The following is a 20,426-nucleotide window of genomic DNA, read 5'->3' as shown; positions in this document are numbered from 1 at the left end:
AGTTACAACTACTCTTTGCTCGTGAGTTAATACATGAGGATTACCACAACATTCGTCTAACTTTTCATGGCATTATGGATATTTTATTATACATGAACTTACTCAAAGCATCTTATAACTTACTTGCAAGAAAAAGAAGGAATATTCAGAACTACAAACTAGATTTCTACTATAAACAGGTAATTAATGATACAATAAAGCAATATTAAACAATACCTCATTGTTTAAGATACAAAATCGACAATGACAATCAACAGAGAAGAATAATTAACTTCACATTTATAAGAACACATGAAACGGTACGCATACCAATTACTTTTACATTTGTGGATTGAATAACAATTCATAACAAAACAGTTGTGTGAATTTCCTACCTAATCTGGTTAATTATTCTCTAAATTTGCAACTGTTGTGTTGCTACAAGATGGTTACAATTCTTGATATTTTGGTGTAACCAGAGGAGTTTAAAAATGTATAGTCATGGGTATCTTTGGAGGAGGGTTCGATGGGATGTATCCCACCCAATGATTTTCTGTGCCGTGTCTCATGTCAATGTTTTATTATTCTTCTTCAATACTAAATGGAGATTGGATGAATTACAGTATAACATCCATAATGAAACAGTCCTACTCTTGCGTATGTCGAGCAAGAAGGTAAGGCTCACTCATCTTCTAGATTCTGATGACTAATTGTGGATTATCAGGCGGTAGTGGCAAGTTGAAACTGTGCTGGTAACTACTGCCTTGGAAAATACCGATGACTTCCTTTTAAAACCTCGGTAACCCAATGCTTATCCTACCCATTATATTCCGAAAGCCTGACCACGCCTCCTAGCCACATATAAATATGCAGTCAATCAGAATAACTTTTGTTGTGTTCATTTTCCTATGCTAAAATTTAAAGGAAAATTAACCTTAAATATATTATACTGTAGAAATGCGTACATTCACCATGCAAACAACGTCCCTACAATACGGTATGATAAGGTCCATTTTCCTTTACACGTTAGCATAGGAAAATGAACACAACCAAAATTATTCTGGAGGACTGCATATACATAAGTGGCTGAGATGCGTGACCAGTCATAGGGACTATAATGGGCAGGACGTGCACTGGAAATTACGAGGTTTTAAAAGAAAAACATCGATTAGTAACTAACGGAGGCAAACGGCGTTGATCTCAGTTTACGTCCGGAGATTGACATAGCATCTTTAGATTTAAAGATCAGGTTATTCTTGAGGAAGAAGAGCATTTCTAGAGTTACGGAACCAGTGTTCGCTTTCTGTGAGGTCAACATGGAGGAGAGATATTAAATTTGTAATATGAATAAACTTCTTCGACTGCCGCTGGTTATACCGAATTCAAGCCGTGAAACAGAAACACATTTTAGTGTTCTTTGTCGCTTGAAAACATATTTGCGATCTACTGTGAGTGAAGAGGGACTATATCATGTGGCAGGTTTTTATGTGCACCAAAACTCCCTTGACCGTGTTGACAACGAAAAGTGGCTACTTTTTCATTCAAAGAATGAGAAACACAGTACATTGGCAACTAAAATTGTTGTCTGCTGGTGTAACACGGTGGTTCTCTTTTGGTGAGTCAATTTGCTGGTTTGCAATCAAATGTGTGCTATGTTGAAATAAATGAATACGTCGTAGTTTTATTTTACCAACTAGAACACTCGAGTTTGCAGAACCGGTTGGCATAGTGTACTTGTGTTCTTAAGAATAATACCTTTTTCCATCTCATAAGTTACAATAGTTTCTAAGATTTCTAGTTAAAATAAAAACTATATCTTTATTTCAAAGAATAAATTGCTCAAGTGACATTTAGGATTTCCTACCCAAGGGTTAATATCTAATGACGCCGCTGAATATTTGAATCAAATGTAACATTATTTTCTGTGAGTGGTTTTCTTCAACTTGTGTTGCTATAAAATGTTTCTAATTGGTATAAACCATTTTGACATGAATGCATATAATAAATGTTAGTTATTAAATTACTAGATCGACGGCCTAGTTGTAATACCACGTGTCTGGCAATGCTCTTCTTATCCATTATTTCCTTTTAGTCTGGCCACGCCTCCCAGTCATTTGTGGATATGCAGTCCATCATAACAATTTTCGTTGTGTTTCGTTTTCCTATGGTTACCGTAAAGGGAAACGAAACTTACCGTACCGTACTGTAGTAATATGTGTTAGCATGACGCATTTACCTAGAATAATGCATTTAGAGTTCATTTTTCTTTACACTTCCTTTTAAAACCTCGTATGTCCCAATACTCTTCCTACGTATTATATCGTCGCTCGGCCGGTAAAAGGTTGTATTCCACAAAGCTCTTCCTATCAATTATTCTCCTTAAGACTGGTCACGCCTCCCAGCCACGTAAGGATATGCAGTCCATCAGAACAAATTTTGTTGTGTTCATTTTCCTATGCCCATGTGTAAAGGAAAATGAACCTTACAGTACCGTACTGTAGGAATGTACGTTTGCATTACGTATTTATGCACTCCTAGTGTACAATGCATGTAAGGTTCATTTTCGTTTAATCGTCGACATAGGAAAACAAACACAACGGACATTGTTCTGATGGACTGCGTATCCATATGTGGCTGGGAGGCGTGACCAGTCTTAAGGAGAATAATGGATAGGAAGAGTATTGTGGAATACAACGTTTTACCGGTGAAGCGACGATATTCCTTAAGACTGGTCACGCCTCCCAGACACATATTTATATGCAGTCCATCTGGATAATTTTCGTTGTATTCATTTTCCTGTGCCGTCGTGTAAAAGAAAGCGAACCTTAAATGCATCATACTGTAGGAGTGCACAAATTCGCCATGCAAACAACATCCCTACAATACGGTATGGTAAGGTCCATTTTCCTTTACACGTTAGCACAGGACAAAAACACAACGACATTTTTTCTCATGGACTGCATTTAAATACGTGGCTAGGCTGCGTGACCAGTCTTAAGGAACGTAATGGGACATACGAGGTTTTAAAAGAAAGCCAACGATATCCGTATGTGCATGGGAAGAGTGGCCAGTTTTAACGGAAATAATGGATAGGAACAGAATTGGAAGATACGTGGTATTAGAAGTTGGTTGTCCAACTTCTAATAACATATAAGCCTGTATTTATGAATGAGTTGGAACACTGTATAGGAAAGTTAATTTTTCACCATTTTAAATAATAACATAGCATTCGTTAATTAATAATGGTGTCATTTTCGATAAGATGGTTGAAGAAATAAGTTATGCCGTAATGTAGGGTTATATATGCTTTGGATGTAAATGAGCAGAATATATACATTCTATTGTAGAAGAAACAGAGTGAGTAGTAGCAATTTTAGCTTTCTTTTCGTCTTTAATTGATTCTTAATTGCTTATAATATTATCGTTCTTTGTTGAAATTATCTTCTGTTCATTGTATTGTATAATTATATTGGTAACAGATTTTCATATTTGGATACCCGTATTTAAAATCTCGTTTTATAAGTCTTATAATTTATTGTTGTGTAACAGGGAACTCATCATTATCGAAATCATAATGTACCTTAGAGTTAGAATTGTTAAATTCTCATAAAGAAATGTTTGCAATATGGGTTTGAAATAGGTAACGTATGAATGTATTAATAGCAACAATGAGTAATAATTACGGCTATTAAATAGAAACAGGATTTCAACACGACAGAATATACGTAAAAACGTTATTCATATGTCCAAGTAGTATTAAAGATAACCTCAGTGATTGCACACGATATGCCTCTAATTACACAACTGTTCAGATTTAGTGAAGAAATATCATACGTTAAAAAAGAGTTTCTAAGTATTTGACATAAGTGTTGATGTGCCATGCTGATGGATATTCAAGGAAATCCGGAACTTGATATGCTCTGGTTGCCAGTTCACTTATTACGTTTCATATCATATCAAATTTAATGAATATAGGGCAGACAAAATTCAACAAAAGGACAGTCATTTCAATGTCGTACATTGTAGGAGAATAATAAAAATTAGGCCTAAAGAGAATTGCCATACGTGGATGGAATATAAACTTCACCATCAGTAAACAATATTCTATAAATTGGTGCATTTCCATTCTTTCTTCTACCAACGGTTTAAAATTGCTAAGTTGTTATACGTGAGTTTGTATGAGGTAGAGCTAAATCATAACGCATACAGTATGCAGATCCTTCATCTACACCTCATTCAGATTGAGTTACTAGCATGAAAATGCTAGGTAATTTTCTGAGTTACATTCTGGACCAAATTTTGCATGTTCATACTCCAGTAAATATGTGACTCTGTTGATTTTGAAGAATTTATCGATTTTAATTGTAATGAGTAGTTAAGTATTATGTTTGTAATGTACTTAAATATGAATGTATAATGCCTAGCCATTAGTATGTATTTAACGGCAAACCGAGAACAATATTGTATACATGTATGTATGTATGTATGTATGTATGTATGTATGTATGTATGTATGTATGTATGTATGTATGTATGTATGTATGTATGTATGTATGTATGTATGTTGAGTATTCATCCGAAGGCTGGTTTGATCCTCAAAAGCTCCGCCATCAACTGTCGTAGATTGTCCAGGATTCACTGAACAGACATTCTAGGGATGTGGGATGTTGTATGTTTCCGTTGCTTTTCTCACTGAACTAGAGCGTAATGATTAACATTGCTTGTTTCTCAACTCAACGAATTACGTTCACTTTATTCGTATCAATAGTATATTTGTCATAAAGGTATTTCTGTTACTTCTCCTACAACATTTAAATCCTATTGAGTGCATAGTTTACTGTTTGTCTAAATTTACTCGTAATCTAATCCTTCAAATGTTTAGTGTTAAAACAGCTACACTCATGTACCTACAGTACACCTGTACAAAAATGCCATATTACATTTTATTAACATTCTTTATCCAGTAAATGAGTGTGAATATCATTATTTTTCACATAAACGGAGAGAATTAACTGTTACCTTAGTACTACCGATATATGATATAGAGGATATAAGTGTGTTTGTGAAACATTTCCTTCGTTGAACAACGGTTTACGAAGGGAAATTTTGTGCCTACTAGTAGCCAAATATTACAGCTACTACCTTTATATGATTTCAAATCTTGTTCGAGATTAACGGTTTGATTGAATCTTATAGATTCTTATAGAAAATCTGCAAGAATCACTACTAATGATTTTAATTATGGAAGAAGTGTGACGAGAATGATGAAGAAAATGGATTGTAGACGAGAAGGAAAACGCATGATTATGTACCAAGTAGCCTACCGTACGATGCCTGTAAGACTAAGCTTGGGGAGAGTTGAACACTCTGGTTATACAATTACGTAAACTAAAAGAAGGAAGGTAAAACAAATTAGGTAAATGTTAGGTTGTACATTGGGGAATTGTTAAATGGAATTGATTATAAGCAGTTTTTTTTACAGCCTTTTATCATAAAACATTAAATGCTTCCAGTAAATATTTCAGTATCCTGATAATTCTGTATAACATACTACCCTATGTGATGGTGTTGTGAATGCAATGTTACTTTGCTAGTAAGTCATTGTACAGATCAATGTACTCTGAATCGTCTAATGTTAAGGATTCAGAGTTATTTAAATTCTGTATGAACTTCTATGCTATTTCTTGGTAATTATTATGTTTCGTTATTTGTAATGAAATATTTTAACTATAATCTGTAAATCGTGTGCGAATTACTAGGCACGCGCGCTGCAGTTATTATGCTATGATATGATACTTGTAATGGGATATTTTTGTAAATTTTGTGTGAATTACTTTTCTTTAATTTTCCGTTTTTTATATTTGTCATGCCTTTTCCAGTTATCCACTTTCGTTATTATATCATTTCTGGTTTTGGTGTAGTTTCTTATTATATATTTGTCGTTATGTAATGCGCGTTTTAATTTAATTTCGTTTCTGTGTTATTGTATGGATGCTTTGCTATTGGAATATCTCCCAATTTCAATGTATTTAATAATAATAATAATAATAATAATAATAATAATAATAATAATAATCAAGTTATGCAATTATGCAACTCTGTATTGCATGAGTACTACGCATGTGTATTTGTTACAAAATATCAAGCATGGCATCAAAATCAGCATTAGGAAATTTTTTATTAAGGGGGATAATCTACATACAGAGCAATAAACTGACCTGATCTGCTCTGTTGATTGCGAAGTGTTCGATCATATTGCCTCGTAGGGAACTGTTATGATTTATTTCTGCGTCCATAGAAAAGTGAAGCTTATAGCAATATTTTGTAAGTTAAGTGCCAAGCAATGTGTTCAGAGTCCTGTGAGGACTATTACTTTAACCCTATATTTCGAAAATAATTAATTTCCTGGTAACTACTCGATGTCATGTAAAAAATGTATCTTAATACAATCAGAATATGTTTTCAAGGATATGGAGATCAGTTGCAGTAGAAACCATATTACGTAGTAAAAATAATTTCAGTCGTAAAATAAGTGCTGACCTCACTAAATGAACAAATTTTAGGAATTAACTTTCCAGTTACTTTAATTTGGAATTCCAACACTCAAATATATGTCTCTGAGTATAGATGCCAATTAAAGCATCAAATTAGGTAATCATATACTTTTAACGTAACATGGTTTCCAAACTTCTCCTTGTTAATGACTCTTTTCCCAAGCCATTAATGTGTGCCTATGCCGGACAACTGAAGCCAGCACACCAGCCATCAGATGAGATGCCACTTCTTCAGCAACGGATGACACTGAACCACGATCTCCTTGAAGTACAGCTACAGCATTGCTCTTCAGAGGCTCCAGGAAAAGAGCACATATACAGGTGAATCATATGATGAAACCTTCGCTGAGTAACTAGCCATGCAAACAACAAATTCCATACAAAGTTTGAGAGTATTAGACTCTAGCCATTGGCTAAAATATTACAAAACATGCCGTCATTAAACTATTTCAATATCAATAAATTGCAATATGTTAAGAGCAAATCATGCATATGATTTTCACACCACTTTTTTATTTATTATCAATACCAGTTCATAGTTGAATGTATGATATAAAACAAAATATTTGACATTATTTTTAGTATATATCACTGAAATTAAATTATACAGAATAGTCTGAAGCTGTCTACGTGAAAATAATGATGTATCGGTCGAGATTTTTCTTTTGTACTCACCTATGAACAAGAAAAATATGAGCAATCCGAGTTCCCGCATGGAGGCCTTCAAAGTTCGCCCGAGGATTTGAAGCCCCTTGGAGTGTCGGGACAACTTAAATATTCGGAACACTCGCACTAACCTAATCACTCTTAGAATAGCTAGCGACATGGCCTGGTTGGTGCTCTTGTCCTGCGGGCTGACCGGCGCCCGCACCACATTGAGCGTGTTCTCCTCCTCGGCCACCACGGTCGCTAGCGTGATGAAGTACGGAATGATCGCGATGATGTCGATGATGTTCATCACGTCCCGGAAGAAATTAAGTTTATTTGGACAGGCGAGGAAACGCACTGACAGTTCGAACGTGAACCAGATGATACAGATAGTCTCGATGAGGAAGAAGGGGTCCGTGATATCGGGCACTTCGTCCTCCTCGATCTTCGTGCCGTTGGTAGTGGTGTTGAACACCTTGTAGTGCTTAAACTCGGGCAGCGTCTCCAGACAGAAGATCACGATGGACAGGAGGATGACGAACACAGAGATGATGGCCACGACGCGGGCAGCCTGCGAGCTCTCCGGGTACTCGAAGAGCAGCCACACCTTACGCTGGAACTCGTGCGACGGTAGCGGCTTCTCCTCCTCCTTGATGAAGCCCTCATCCTCCCTGAAACACAACCAAAATTATGCATTTCATAGTTCTCAGAAACAAACAAATAGTTTAATTTCCCTTGCAGCCAAAAATACCAAACAGAAATGCACTCATTGCCATAATCATTTGTGCACCAAGGAAGAAGTGTCGAGTGCAGTTGACATTTTGTTAGTGTGATCACCAGGGCTAGGATTATTTTAATTCGTTCACAATAAACATTGCTATCTTGTACAGAAATTCTGATCATAGTTCCCACATTGTAGAAATGTTAATTCATTTGGTCATTTTTTCCATTTGCACTTTTAGGTTATTTTCTAAAATTATATGTAATTATTTAGTCATTATATGGAATTTTTCATACTAATTTATACTTTTTGAGTCATTTTCTTACATGTTTGAGAGTTTGGAAGCACTTACGCGTGTGGTATTGGACATTATCGCAACATTAAGTATTTTTAGGTTTTGTCCTTCAGATGTTCCCGACTTTCCGGAACACATAAGAGAAAAATAATACATTCTTGAAAGGAAAAACTGAAATTTCAGTGTTAAACAATGGGCTGTGTTGTATGTCCTCCGCTCTCTTCGCTCAGCGCCAGCAAGCCGCACGCACGCAAATGCGGATCATTCGAGATTCGACGCGCAGTCTTCAGTGCGCGTGTCTGTTACGTTGTGTGCAGTATATAAGGAGCTCCCTGTCTGTCACTCATGAGGATTCTCCTCAGTGTCCTGCTCCAGAATACACTGAACGTCGAACACGGAGGCTACTCCTCTTAAAAATGTGTCTCGACCAGGTGGACGGAATTCTGGTAGTATGAGGTTTCACCTCAGGTCACTGCTCCACTTTCCAGTTCCTTCATCCATGTCGAGCCCCGATGTTGTATGCCACACATCCCCAAGCTCACTCAAGTTCCGACACACACATTAGATTCTCTAATTGTGAACATAGCTTTCATTTAGTACAGGCTTATGAACTCAGACACTTCAAGTTAGAAGGAACTCTCTTAGCTAATCTATGCTAGTGCAAATGATAGTTTTCAACTATCACGAACTATATCTTTCCCAAGAACTATCTTTTCAAGATAGCAGTGAGTGTAAATACATTCAGAGTGTACATAGTGTATAGAAACAGAAACTCTCTCAAGATTAATCATCTACTTTGCTTCAAGACAATTTTATGTTTTATTCCTGTACATACTGTAGAATTCTGTGTGAAGCAAATAAATAAGTTGTGTTCTTGTAAACCTTATCTTGTTTACAACAGGCTGAAAGGTTAACCAATATTTATGTGCATCTTCATCAAAGTATGAAATTAAATTAAGTATGCATTAAATTTATGTTAGTATAGGAAAACACAGTCTGTTTGTATTTTTTGTGTGTGTTAAATTCTGTAACGATTGTGAAAAACCGGGTAAGTGACAATGCACTTCCTACCCATTATTTTCTTTAGGACTGGTCACGCCTCTCAGCCACATATGGATATGCAGTCCATCAGAACAATTTTCGTTGTGCTCATTTTCCTATGCCGATGTATAAAGGAAAATTAACCTTAAATACATTTTACTGTAGGAGTGCGCAAATACGTCATGCTAACATACGGTAACGTATGGTAAGGTAAGGTTCATTTTCCCTTAAACGACGGTATAGGTAAATGAACATAACGAAAATAGTTCTTAAGGACTACATATCCATATGTGGCTGGGAGGCGTGACCAGTATTAAGGAATAAAACGGATAGGAAAAGCATTGTCAGATACGCGGTATTTTAGGGATACAACCGATAAGGAGGACCAGTAATTGCCCAAGCGGCCTCGCCTGCTATTCTGAACAGTGTCCATGTGGGGGATGGAAAGTTCGGAAGGGATAGACAAGGAAGAGGGAAGGAAGCTGCCGTGGCCTTAAGTTAGGTACCATACCAGCATTTTCCTGGAGGAGAAGAGGCAAACCACGGATAGTCACTTTGAGGATGGCTGAGGTGGGAATCGAATCCCCTGTAATCAGTTGACCTCCCGAGGCTGAGTGTATCCTATTGCAGTTCTCGAACCGCTTTTAAAATTTCGTGGAATCGAACCCGGGTCTCCAGGGATGGCAGCTAATTACACTATCCACTGTACCACAGAGGCGGACTTCGAAAAGAAATAATAATAATAATAATAATAATAATAATAATAATAATAATAATAATAATAATAATAATAATAATAATATCGGATTTACCCACTAACTACTTTTACGGTTTTCGGAGACGCCGAGAAGCCGGAATTTTGTTCCTTGGGAGTTCTTTTACGTGCCGTTAATCTACCGACGTGGGGCTGACATATTTGAGCACCTTAAAAAATCACCGAACTGAGCCGGGATCGAACCTGCCAACTTGGGCTCTGAAAACCAGAGCTTAACCGTCTGAATCACTCAGTCCGGCTTTCGAAAGGAAAGCTACACCATTATGCCGTTTGTGGGTCATCAGCCCATTGATTATTTTGACACACACTTTCCTTTCCTCGAAAATCAACTGAACAAGTCCTGCGTGTCCCAAAATGCGTCCTATCTATCTATCTATCTATCTATCTATCTATCTATCTATCTATCTATCTATCTATCTATTTGTTCTTTGATCAGTTTTCACCTAATCGTCCTCCCCTCACCAACTTGGTTTGCTGTCAGGTCATTCGCGATTCACTCCACCTACCTACCTAAAACATGGTTCGATAACACCACCTTACTTTGAAAGGCTTCTATTACCTCGCTTTCTACACCAGTCTCACTTCCATATAATACTACACTTCAGAAGACTTTCTGATATGTACGAGGGTTGAGGCGAAAGTAATTGCAACTGTTTTTATTGGCACTGATGCGGGAGATACCAGGCAAATTGATATATACAGATGTAAGTGGGGAGTGTAAGATGCAGGGGAATGTATGCAAAATGTCGAGTAGATTTACCAGGTGTAGGATACAAAGCCACGAAACTGTTAGCCAGGAAATCTTTGTGCTACATAAAGTTCGTTCTCAGAGAGTACAGTAACCTTTACGGTGAATCCCAAACGTAGTCTCTTAGATTATCCACAACTCGTTGCCAATGATGCGAGAGACGTCAGATATCTGTCGCCTCACCATCTGTGAGTTTTGCAATCTCATGTTTCACAGCGTTGTCAGTGTCCCCTCGTGTCCCAAACCGGCTCTCACGGAATGGTTCTTTCAGTTTGGGGATGAGATCAAAATCGCACGGAGACAAGTCCGGTAAGCATGGCGGGTGTTCCAGTACTACTGCTGTCCCATCGCCCTGTGCGTGGTACCTGCCCAATACACCACCAACTCGTGCTGTGCCCTTGTTCTATGAGTGTCATGCTTTCCAGGACATTTCGATGGCTTTCTTTTAAAACCTCGCATGTCCCATTGCTCTTCCTACCCATTATATCCCTTAAGACTGGTCACGCCTCCCAGCCACATGTGGATATGCAGCCCATCAGAACAATCTTCATTGAGTTCATCTTCCTATGCTTACGTGTAAGAGAAAATGGACTTTACCATACCGTACTGTAGGGATGTTGTTTGCATGGCGAATATACGCACTCCTACAGTATAATGTATTCAAGGTTCATTTTCCTTTGCATTTTAGCACAGGAAAATGAACACAAAGAAATTTATTGTGATGGACTGCATATAAATATGTGGCTGGGAGGCGTGACCAGTCTTAAAGAATATACTGGGTAGGAATGGCATTGGGACATACAAGGTTTTCAAAGAAAGCAATCGATATGACCATTGCATGGTAGCACAGTGACAATGTGAGAGAAAAAAAAGTTCCTGTGACTTATGTCCCAATCCTCGTGTATGTCTCCTGCATTCATTTCAAGTATTTACTAAGCATCATAATCTTCATATTTATGGAAATTAATCCAACTGTTATTAGCTGTGAGAGTTCTTTTTATTCAGTCCGAAGGCTAGTTTAGTCCTCCACAGCTCCACCAACAATTGTCATAGTTACCCTAGGCGTCACTGAAGAGGCACTCTAGGGATATGAGGAGTGATGTTGTTTCCCATTGCTTTCCTTACCGAGCCGGAAGTTGCTATAACATATCAGTCTTCCAAGCCCACTGAAATGCATGCACCAACCGACCCTATGAGTGATATTTTCACACCATTCATAACAGGGACGGTCTGCATAATGAATGGCATTACTAACATCGCTCATACCTCGGTCACTTTCGTATTGTCAGAGCCAAGGATGAGACTGAGACAGATCAATGAAAGTAACAAATTTATTCTAGCACATACGAGAAGACATAGTGCACGGTAAACACTACATCTCACCAGCAAAGGCATCGCTGTGAGAGTAATATTCATTACATCGTTAATCGCTGCGCATTTACACAGATAAGCAAGAATACTAGACTTCATTACATTCTGCAGTTATGACCATGAGAAATGTTAAAGGCAATATTGATAGCGATCAAAGTTGTGATGCACAAAGGACTGGGTCAGAATATCTCCAGCACTATAGAGCTAGAGGAAGATTTCTCACCAAATACGATCCTGCAGAAGAGCAATATTACTAGCATTAGACTTCAGGTTTTAAACATGTTGTGTTTGGGTCAACAGTCCATAGTGATAGCTTTCTTTTAAAACCTCGTATGTTCCAATGCTCTTCTTACCCATTATATTCCTCAAGACTGATCACGTCTCCCAGCCACATATTTATATGTTGTCCACCGGAATAAATTTCTTTGTGTTCATTTTTCATCTGCAATTGGGTAAAGGAAAATAGAAAAATGGACCTTGCCACACCTTATTGCAGGATGTTGTTTGCATGGCGAATTTATGCACTACTACAGTATAATTCATTTAAGGTTCGTTTTCCTTTACGCAGTAAACTAGGAAAATGAACACAACGAAAATTATTCTGATGGACTGCATATAAACATGTGGCTGGTAGGTGTGACTAGTCTTAAGGAATTTAATGGGTAGGAAAAGCATTGGTACATACGAGGTTTTAAAAGAAAGACACCGATAGACTGGTTTGATGCAGCTCTCATTATCACCCTATCCTCTGCTAACCTTTTCATTTCTATATTACTACTGCATGCTATATCGCTTTCAGCCTGGTTTGCCATTATGAACAAGTCGTCGGCTTAGGCCAAACTGGTTACTACATTTACACTCAATTGAATCTCCTTCAGTTATAATAATTCTTGAAGATAACTTTCTTATGAAATATTTAAAAACTGTATCAAAAATGCCAAGACTGTTGATGTTTTAATATATTCATTACGGGAAATACATTACAACATTTCCTCAGAATAATGTTTTGGCGTTTATATTCTCTCATTTATATTACCCGACAGTGTACGATAATTGATTGAAGGATTCCCTTCACAATAACTTTACAAAACCTAGGCCTGCAAGGTATAAAAATAATGAGGTATATCAACATATTTCCATCTGAACATACAACAGCTTGAGAATAGCCGGCCCTTTGAGTGGGGTAATACAATATACTTCTAATGAGAGAAGGAATTCACAAACGTGTTTTTCGTCATAGACACTAGTCCCTCTATGGAACTCCTCATTAATGGACTTCTAGAATTTGTAATTTTATAGCTTTGTAGTAGAGTTCCTGGATTTGACTTATACACTACTACTGTTGCTCAAAAATCTCGTGTTTTAATGCTTATAACGGTTTTTAGAACTGAAAATGAAGGCCTACATATGCTTATAAAGTATACCAAGGCTTATTTCAAGTGGATGTTGACGGATCAGAGCGATAATGATACGTGTAATTTTTTTTTGCTGGGGGCTTTACGTCGCACCGGGACAGATAGGTCTTATGGCGACGATGGGATAGGAAAGGCCTAGGAGTTGGAAGGAAGTGGCTGTGGCCTTAATTAAGGTACAGCCCCAGTATTTGCCTGGTGTGAAAATGGGAAACCACGGAAAATATCTTCAGGGCTGCCGAGAGTGGGGTTCGAATCCACTATCTCCCGAATACTCAGAGTGGTATTAGGATTAGCCACTTACGTTGTTATCAGATAACTTCTAATCCGCTGAATATGGTCGTTGCCGGGACAAAACCTCCTATGTGAGATTTGTGGAGATATACTGACGCGCAGCACATACATTATGAAGAGCGAGAATGCCTTGACGATATTCACACAATATTGCACCTTAGATGACAGAACCTTACCTGCCAAAGTTCTAAGCTAAAATATTTCACATAGGAGGTTTTGTCTCGGCAGCGACGATATGCTGTTTTCATAATCTGAAATAGTAGTAAGAGGCTCCTGAATGTGTGGTACGTTTACCCGTGGAATGATTAATAACCGACATCTCGATAGCAACATCATTTTTAATGAGAATATATTAATTAATACAACTGTCATGAAAGGTCACATTATTGCTAGTTGATGTAAATATTTCCAATACCAGACTTTTTTGAAATAGCAGAAAACTTTTAAAATGTGACTTGTGGACCTGGAGAGCATTTCATCCTGGACATGTTGACATATCGATGGCCTAGAATGAAAACCCCGTATCTCACAAAGTTCTTCCTATCCATTATTTCCCTTAAGACTGGTTACGCCTCCCAGCCATACACGAATAAGCAGTCCATCAGAACAATGTTCGTTGTGTTCTTTATTCCTATGTCGACGTGTGAAGGAAAATGGACCTTACCGTACCGAACTACAGGAAAGTATGTCTGCGTGACATATTTACTAACTCCTAGAGTATAATTTTTATAAGGTTCATTTTCCTTTACATGTCAGCATAGGAAAATAAACTCAACGAACATTGTTCTGATGGACTGCATATTCATGTGTGGCTGGGAGGCGTGATCAGTCTTAAGGGAAATAATGGATAAGAAGAACTTTTTGAGATACGAGGTATTCAATCTAGGCCATCGATATGCGCTGTTAAAAGTTTTTTAGTACATGCTAATTAATATAGTAGAAGCATGGTTTATATTTTCGAAAGAAAAAATAGCATACGTTTAAAAGGAAGTTGTCCGATTCCTTGCATGTGGTTATCATTGAGGCCTTTGCTTCAGACGATCCGTGATTCAATTCCTGGCTGGGTCGTTATTTTAATCGCGTCTGATTAATTATTCTGGTTCGAGGACTGGGTTATTGTGTTTGTCCTCTTCATATTCAGCCAACACACCACACTAGCAATCAACACTTAAACAGGCAGTAATCATTTCTCCTCTCTACATCGACAGAGATAGGTATTTTGGCGACGATGGGATAGGAAAGGGCTAAGTGTGGAAAGGAAGGAATCGCTGAATACCTTCGATGTCAACGCGACGTTAAATCACTAGTAAAAGGAATGGTAGTATGTTAGTAAACTTGCATTAGAAATTTATATATGAGAAACATGAGAAATACGAATAGTATAAAACATATATTGTAAAACTGCGGCAAGTTGGACATATCCTACCTTTTATACAATATCTGAGGTATCCCAGATGGAGAAAATACATTTCAGATTGTCCTCCATCACCGTGCTTTCCACGTATAAGTGTCCCACACGCACTGATGATAAACGGGATGCCTAGTCGCTGGTTTATGACGGAGGCCTACAAAGTGCTGTATTTCGGATGTGAAACAAATATTTTACTACACACGTTATGTAACAGGGTGGATTTTTAAACACGCCAAAGTACAGAAAATAACGTTTAATAACTCATTAATGTATGCACGTACAGTGTTCTCCCCAGACATTTTCGTCAGCTGGGTGGCAGGAGTGAGTAGCTGAGTGGGGAATACTACGTAGAAAAAGAATATGCTATATTTTCAATTTATTCCCCTCAGGGTACTAACAGTAATGTCAGAGAAGCAAACATTAACTGCAAAATTCCAATTGGCGACGATGGGAGAGGAAGGGGCTAGGAGTGGGAAGGAAATGGCCATGGCCTTAATTAAAGTACAGCCCCAGCAATTGCCTGGTGTGAAAATGGGAAACCACTGAAAATAATCTTAAGGACTGCCGACAGTGGGATTCGACTACTGCTCGTTCATAATCCGGGCTTACCAATCGGTTACTATGTAGTGCCATATGGGTTTGTGACGTCATGCGGAGTGGAATGCTCGCATGCGATTCCACGTTAATCCAGACACTGTTCGAGCACTACACTATGTGACAGTCAAGCTAAACATTTAACCTCTGATGTAATTGAGGCAATTATGCTGATAATAATGAAGATTTATCACGTAAATGAACGGTTTTACATTATTTGAATTTTCATTTGGAAAATCCAGAAATATTATATATGTATGAATATTATGTAACTAGCAATTACCTAGGTTATGTTAGCCAAGCTGCCTGTGAAAATGACAGGACGTTGCGCCCATCAAAAAGGTCCTAGGGAGAACACTGACCTACAGACATTCTACACTACCAAAAAATTGCTTGTATGTGGTATGTGCCTTGAACGATCCATTAGCTACTACCTGCAATTCTGTTAGGCGAAATACTTGTATATAAGGCGAGCGGCTATTTGGAAACTCCTGAGCAAACCTTCCGCGAGCTTCGGCTGCATTCCGACCAGATTCTCCATAGATTAAAATGAACACACCAGCCATTCTCGATATGTTGATAGCAACTGTATTTCTACTGAGCGTTTGAAAATTAGGCTTACTAACGCAAGGGGGCGCATTTGACGGGTAGCCCTGAGGAACATGGAGCGAGCGGCCATCTGGTTATCTCTTCATATTCTGGCGTAAATAACCTCCAGGCAGTAATACCCCTGTGGAGATCAGTGATTATACATCTCATTCTTCATTAGAGGATGCAGGGCACTTGCAAGTAGAAAGTACGGCGTTGGCAAGCCACCTGGTATTTCTTCAATCAATGTTATTTGGTTTACGCCCCACTAACTACTTTTACGGTTTACAGAGACGCCATGGTTCCGGAATTTTGTCTCGCAGGAGTTATTTTACGTGGCAGGAAATCTATCGACATGAGGCTGACGTATTTGAGCACCTTCAAATACCACCGGACTGAGCCAGGATCGAACCTGCCAAGTTGGGGTCAGAAGGCCAGCGCCTCAACCGTCTGAGCCACTCAGCCCAGCCCTGGTATTTCTTAACGCATCGTTACCACATCGACAAAGAACACCTTATTTATTTATGTCGTTCCAAAATGATTGATTCTGTCTCCATAACTCCGGGAAGGTAGTTTGAAATGCGTTCCCAGTGTATGCGGGGAGACATACCATACTGCCACCGGATAATGTTAATGCACACATGTAGGAGGGTACTGTGTCGTTCTTGCCGTTGTCTGGGTTCATTCCTGTACAACGCTTAGACAACATGCAGGCAGAAAATCGTTTACAGCGGGGGACTGTGTGGTTTCTCTGTAGGGAAGGAGTGGCTACTTCACACATTCGCACGAGGTTAGAAGCCGTACGTGGGGAAGGAGCACCAAGTAACAGGACCGTGCGTCGCTGGATAGTGTACTTCAAAGTCGGCAAGCATTGTGCTGGAAAAGGCATAAGAAGTGTGCGTCCAGAAACAGCACGCAAACCAGACAATACCCAAGGCGTGTCAGACTTGGTACAGGAGAACAGGCGAATCACTTTTAATTAACTAGAGAACGCAACAGGTTTGTTACGGGGACACCATTAATCAGGACTTGAAGATGAAAAAATAACTGCTCGATGGGTGCCTCATTCTCTCACCATTGGCCAGAAGCAGAAGTGTGTGGTTACATTATCAGTTGCTGCAGCAGTATAGCATGGATCCGCTAGAGTTCTTTGATCGTCTTGTCACAGTTGACAAGTTATGGTTATGGCATGAAACTACAGAATAGATATGCCAGCCCAAAAGAAATCACGGTTGGGACTATTCCTCCTGAAGCAAATGGCGACTGTGTCCTCGATTCACGAAGGGATCCATATCTTGGATTGGCTGCCCCTAATACAACCATCGACAGCGATCCGAACTAAAATTCACTGTGTCAATTCCGCGAACACATAGCGTCGCAGAACGGAAAGTGGGGGGGGGGGGGGGGAGCGACGTTCACCTCCAACAGGGAAATACGCTACCACATGACAGTTGGGAGTCATTCGCCATACTGGGTTCTGTAGGCTACACCAGGGCCTCTCAAACGCTCAAAATCTCACGCGTGCATATCGAGGCGCAGAGACTCCGTGCACTGTGCATCGTACCGACTCGACTCAACTCGGCTTGACTCGGATGGTGTAGTGCGCTGAGAGCGACGAAGGGTTCGGTGATAGACGGCATGTTTATCAGGGAAATAGATAAGCGCAAGACAACATAATAATGGAGCAACCTGTTTCAAAGAAAGCAAAGACTTCCGAAAGTCCATTTCAATCAAAATGGGAACTTTCGTATTTCTTTCTCAGTCGTGACGATAAAGCCAAATGCTTAATCCGTGGGACAATAATTATGTGATGAGTAAATCAAAAAGATCTATTTTCCAATACAAAGGCTTTGCTCAAATTCTACGAGAATTTTTCGAAGGAAGATTTTCCTAAGCTGCATCGAGAAGCAGCTAAGATTATTTCTGTTTGGTTCCACATGCATATGTGAAAGGTATTTTTTCCTGCTTTGACTTGTACGAAAACTAGATTGCGTGCGAGTAGGCATATTTCTGATTGTAATTTAAAGAAGGCTCTCAAATTGCTGTCAGCCGGTCCCTTGTTCCAGGCGTAACTGGTATCATTGCAAAGATAAAGGAAAAGAAGAGCTAGAGAAGATAAATTGCCTGTTCAAACCAAATTGAAAGAAGAGTGTTTTAACACCGGTAACGTTGCGCCATACAACAGTGTCACCGCTCACCGCACATAAACATTTCGCAGTGAGGGGAGGATCAGCGGGGAAGGTGGAGAAGGCGAAGACAGGCCGAACGGGTGAGACATGTTTAGGGGAAGTGGAGTGGGGCTTTGCACTCTGGTCAACCTAGTGAAGTCGTCTCCTGCACCTTGCGCCCGTGCACTGCACGGCGCATGCACCCTGAGAGGCCCTGGGCTACACTATACTGCCTCAAACACTATACTCGCCTGAGCTTGCCCCTACAGACTAAGCGGTATTCGACGCAATGAAAGGTCATGCGGGGTATTAAGTCCACCTTCAGTGACGACCTTCTGGCAGCTGCCCATCAGTGGCACCGACCGGTATACCCTCAAAGACAAAAGTAATTGACACACACTCCATAAATCCGGGAAAGTAGCCTGATATTCGTGCCCAGTGTATATGGGAGGATGCACTATAGTACGTATGAGAGTAGGATTTGGAAACATTTTTAATATTTCACAGTACCGGTTGATCGAAACACGGTGCATTATCTGAAGAAAGCATTCACACATTTTTTTATTTTTGCTAGTTGCTTTACGTCGCACCGACACAGATAGGTCTTATGGCGACGATGGGACAGGGAAGGGTTAGGGGTGGGAAGGAAGCGGCCGTGGCCTTAATTAAGGTACAGCCCCAGCATTTGCCTGGTGTGAAAATGGGAAACCACGGAAAAACATTTTCAGGGCTGCCGACAGTGGGGTTCGAACCTACTATCTCCCGAATACTGGATACTGGCCGCACTTAAGCGACTGGAGCTATCGAGCTCGGTACATTTATTTCTGCATACTAGAAATTCTTACACATCATTCGTAAGGATAAATCTTACATTTTATTATATGGAAATAAAATAGTGAACCACAAATGTTATACAAAACTGGAAGACAATATTACACATTAGTTAGTGTGGTTATTATGGTTCGTGGTGTCCTAGTTCGTGAACCATGGGCAAAGGCTGAGTGGCCTAGTAAGTGGTCCTGAGAATCGAGATATCAGTTGCTACGGAATAGGAGTGGACACCTCGTACATCTTCTGAGTCATGACCCTCATTGCGCTCAGTTGGCTAGGACTATAAACATTCACCAGTGTCCCTGATCTGTTAGATGAGAGATACTCACTGGGACTATGTGTAAGTAGGGAAGTATTTTGCTTCACAGAAGTTTTACCGAGCACGTTCAGAACATTCTAAACAAGGTAAGACTGTTAATTACGAATACTATTGCATGAAACATTTGTTAGCCAAGTAAATGAGCTAATGATGTGGGTAGATTTAGCAGTTGGAGGAATTAGGACGAGAATTGTCTCAGTCTATACACCATGTCAGGGTACAGATGATGACGACGTTGACAAGTTTTATGAAGTACTGAGTGACATCATAGTCCCGTTCAACAATAAGGATAGAATATTGCTAATGGACGATTTCAAGGCAACAGTTGGAAATGGAACTGAAGGATATCAGAAGAGGATGCTAAATGTATAAAAGTTAATAGGAATAGGAGGTGTTTACTGGACTTCTGTGTTAGTATGGGACTAGCAGTTACGAGTACATTCTTAATCATACGAATGGGAGGGTATGGGCACAAGGTCCATTTGTATTCAGGAAATCTGTTGGGAATGTGTGGATATACCGGGGATTTTTCGATTGCACACACCACTATCTGATTTGTAGTGAACAAAGTATCTCTAGGCCTAGGACAGAGAAGTGAAATCTGTCTTCAGACGAACAGAGGGGAGGACGAGAAAATTAGATACAAGCACATGGATATGATTAGTAAAAAGTTCCAA

General features: G+C 39.3%; 1 protein-coding gene across 1 annotated transcript in view; it reads right to left on the bottom strand.

Annotated features, from left to right (window-relative positions):
- Positions 1 to 20,426, bottom strand: part of Sh (Potassium voltage-gated channel protein Shaker) — a 719,812-nt gene that overhangs the window by 188,200 nt on the left and 511,186 nt on the right. Inside the window, exon 5 of the mRNA XM_068225948.1 lies at positions 7,209 to 7,852. Within this exon, the coding sequence (XP_068082049.1) occupies positions 7,209 to 7,852 (644 nt within the window). The remainder of the gene's footprint in view (positions 1 to 7,208; positions 7,853 to 20,426) is intronic.

Source organism: Anabrus simplex, chromosome 2, assembly GCF_040414725.1.
Source record: "Anabrus simplex isolate iqAnaSimp1 chromosome 2, ASM4041472v1, whole genome shotgun sequence".
Lineage (NCBI taxonomy): Eukaryota > Metazoa > Arthropoda > Insecta > Orthoptera > Tettigoniidae > Anabrus > Anabrus simplex.
This window is presented reverse-complemented; position numbering and strand designations above follow the sequence as displayed.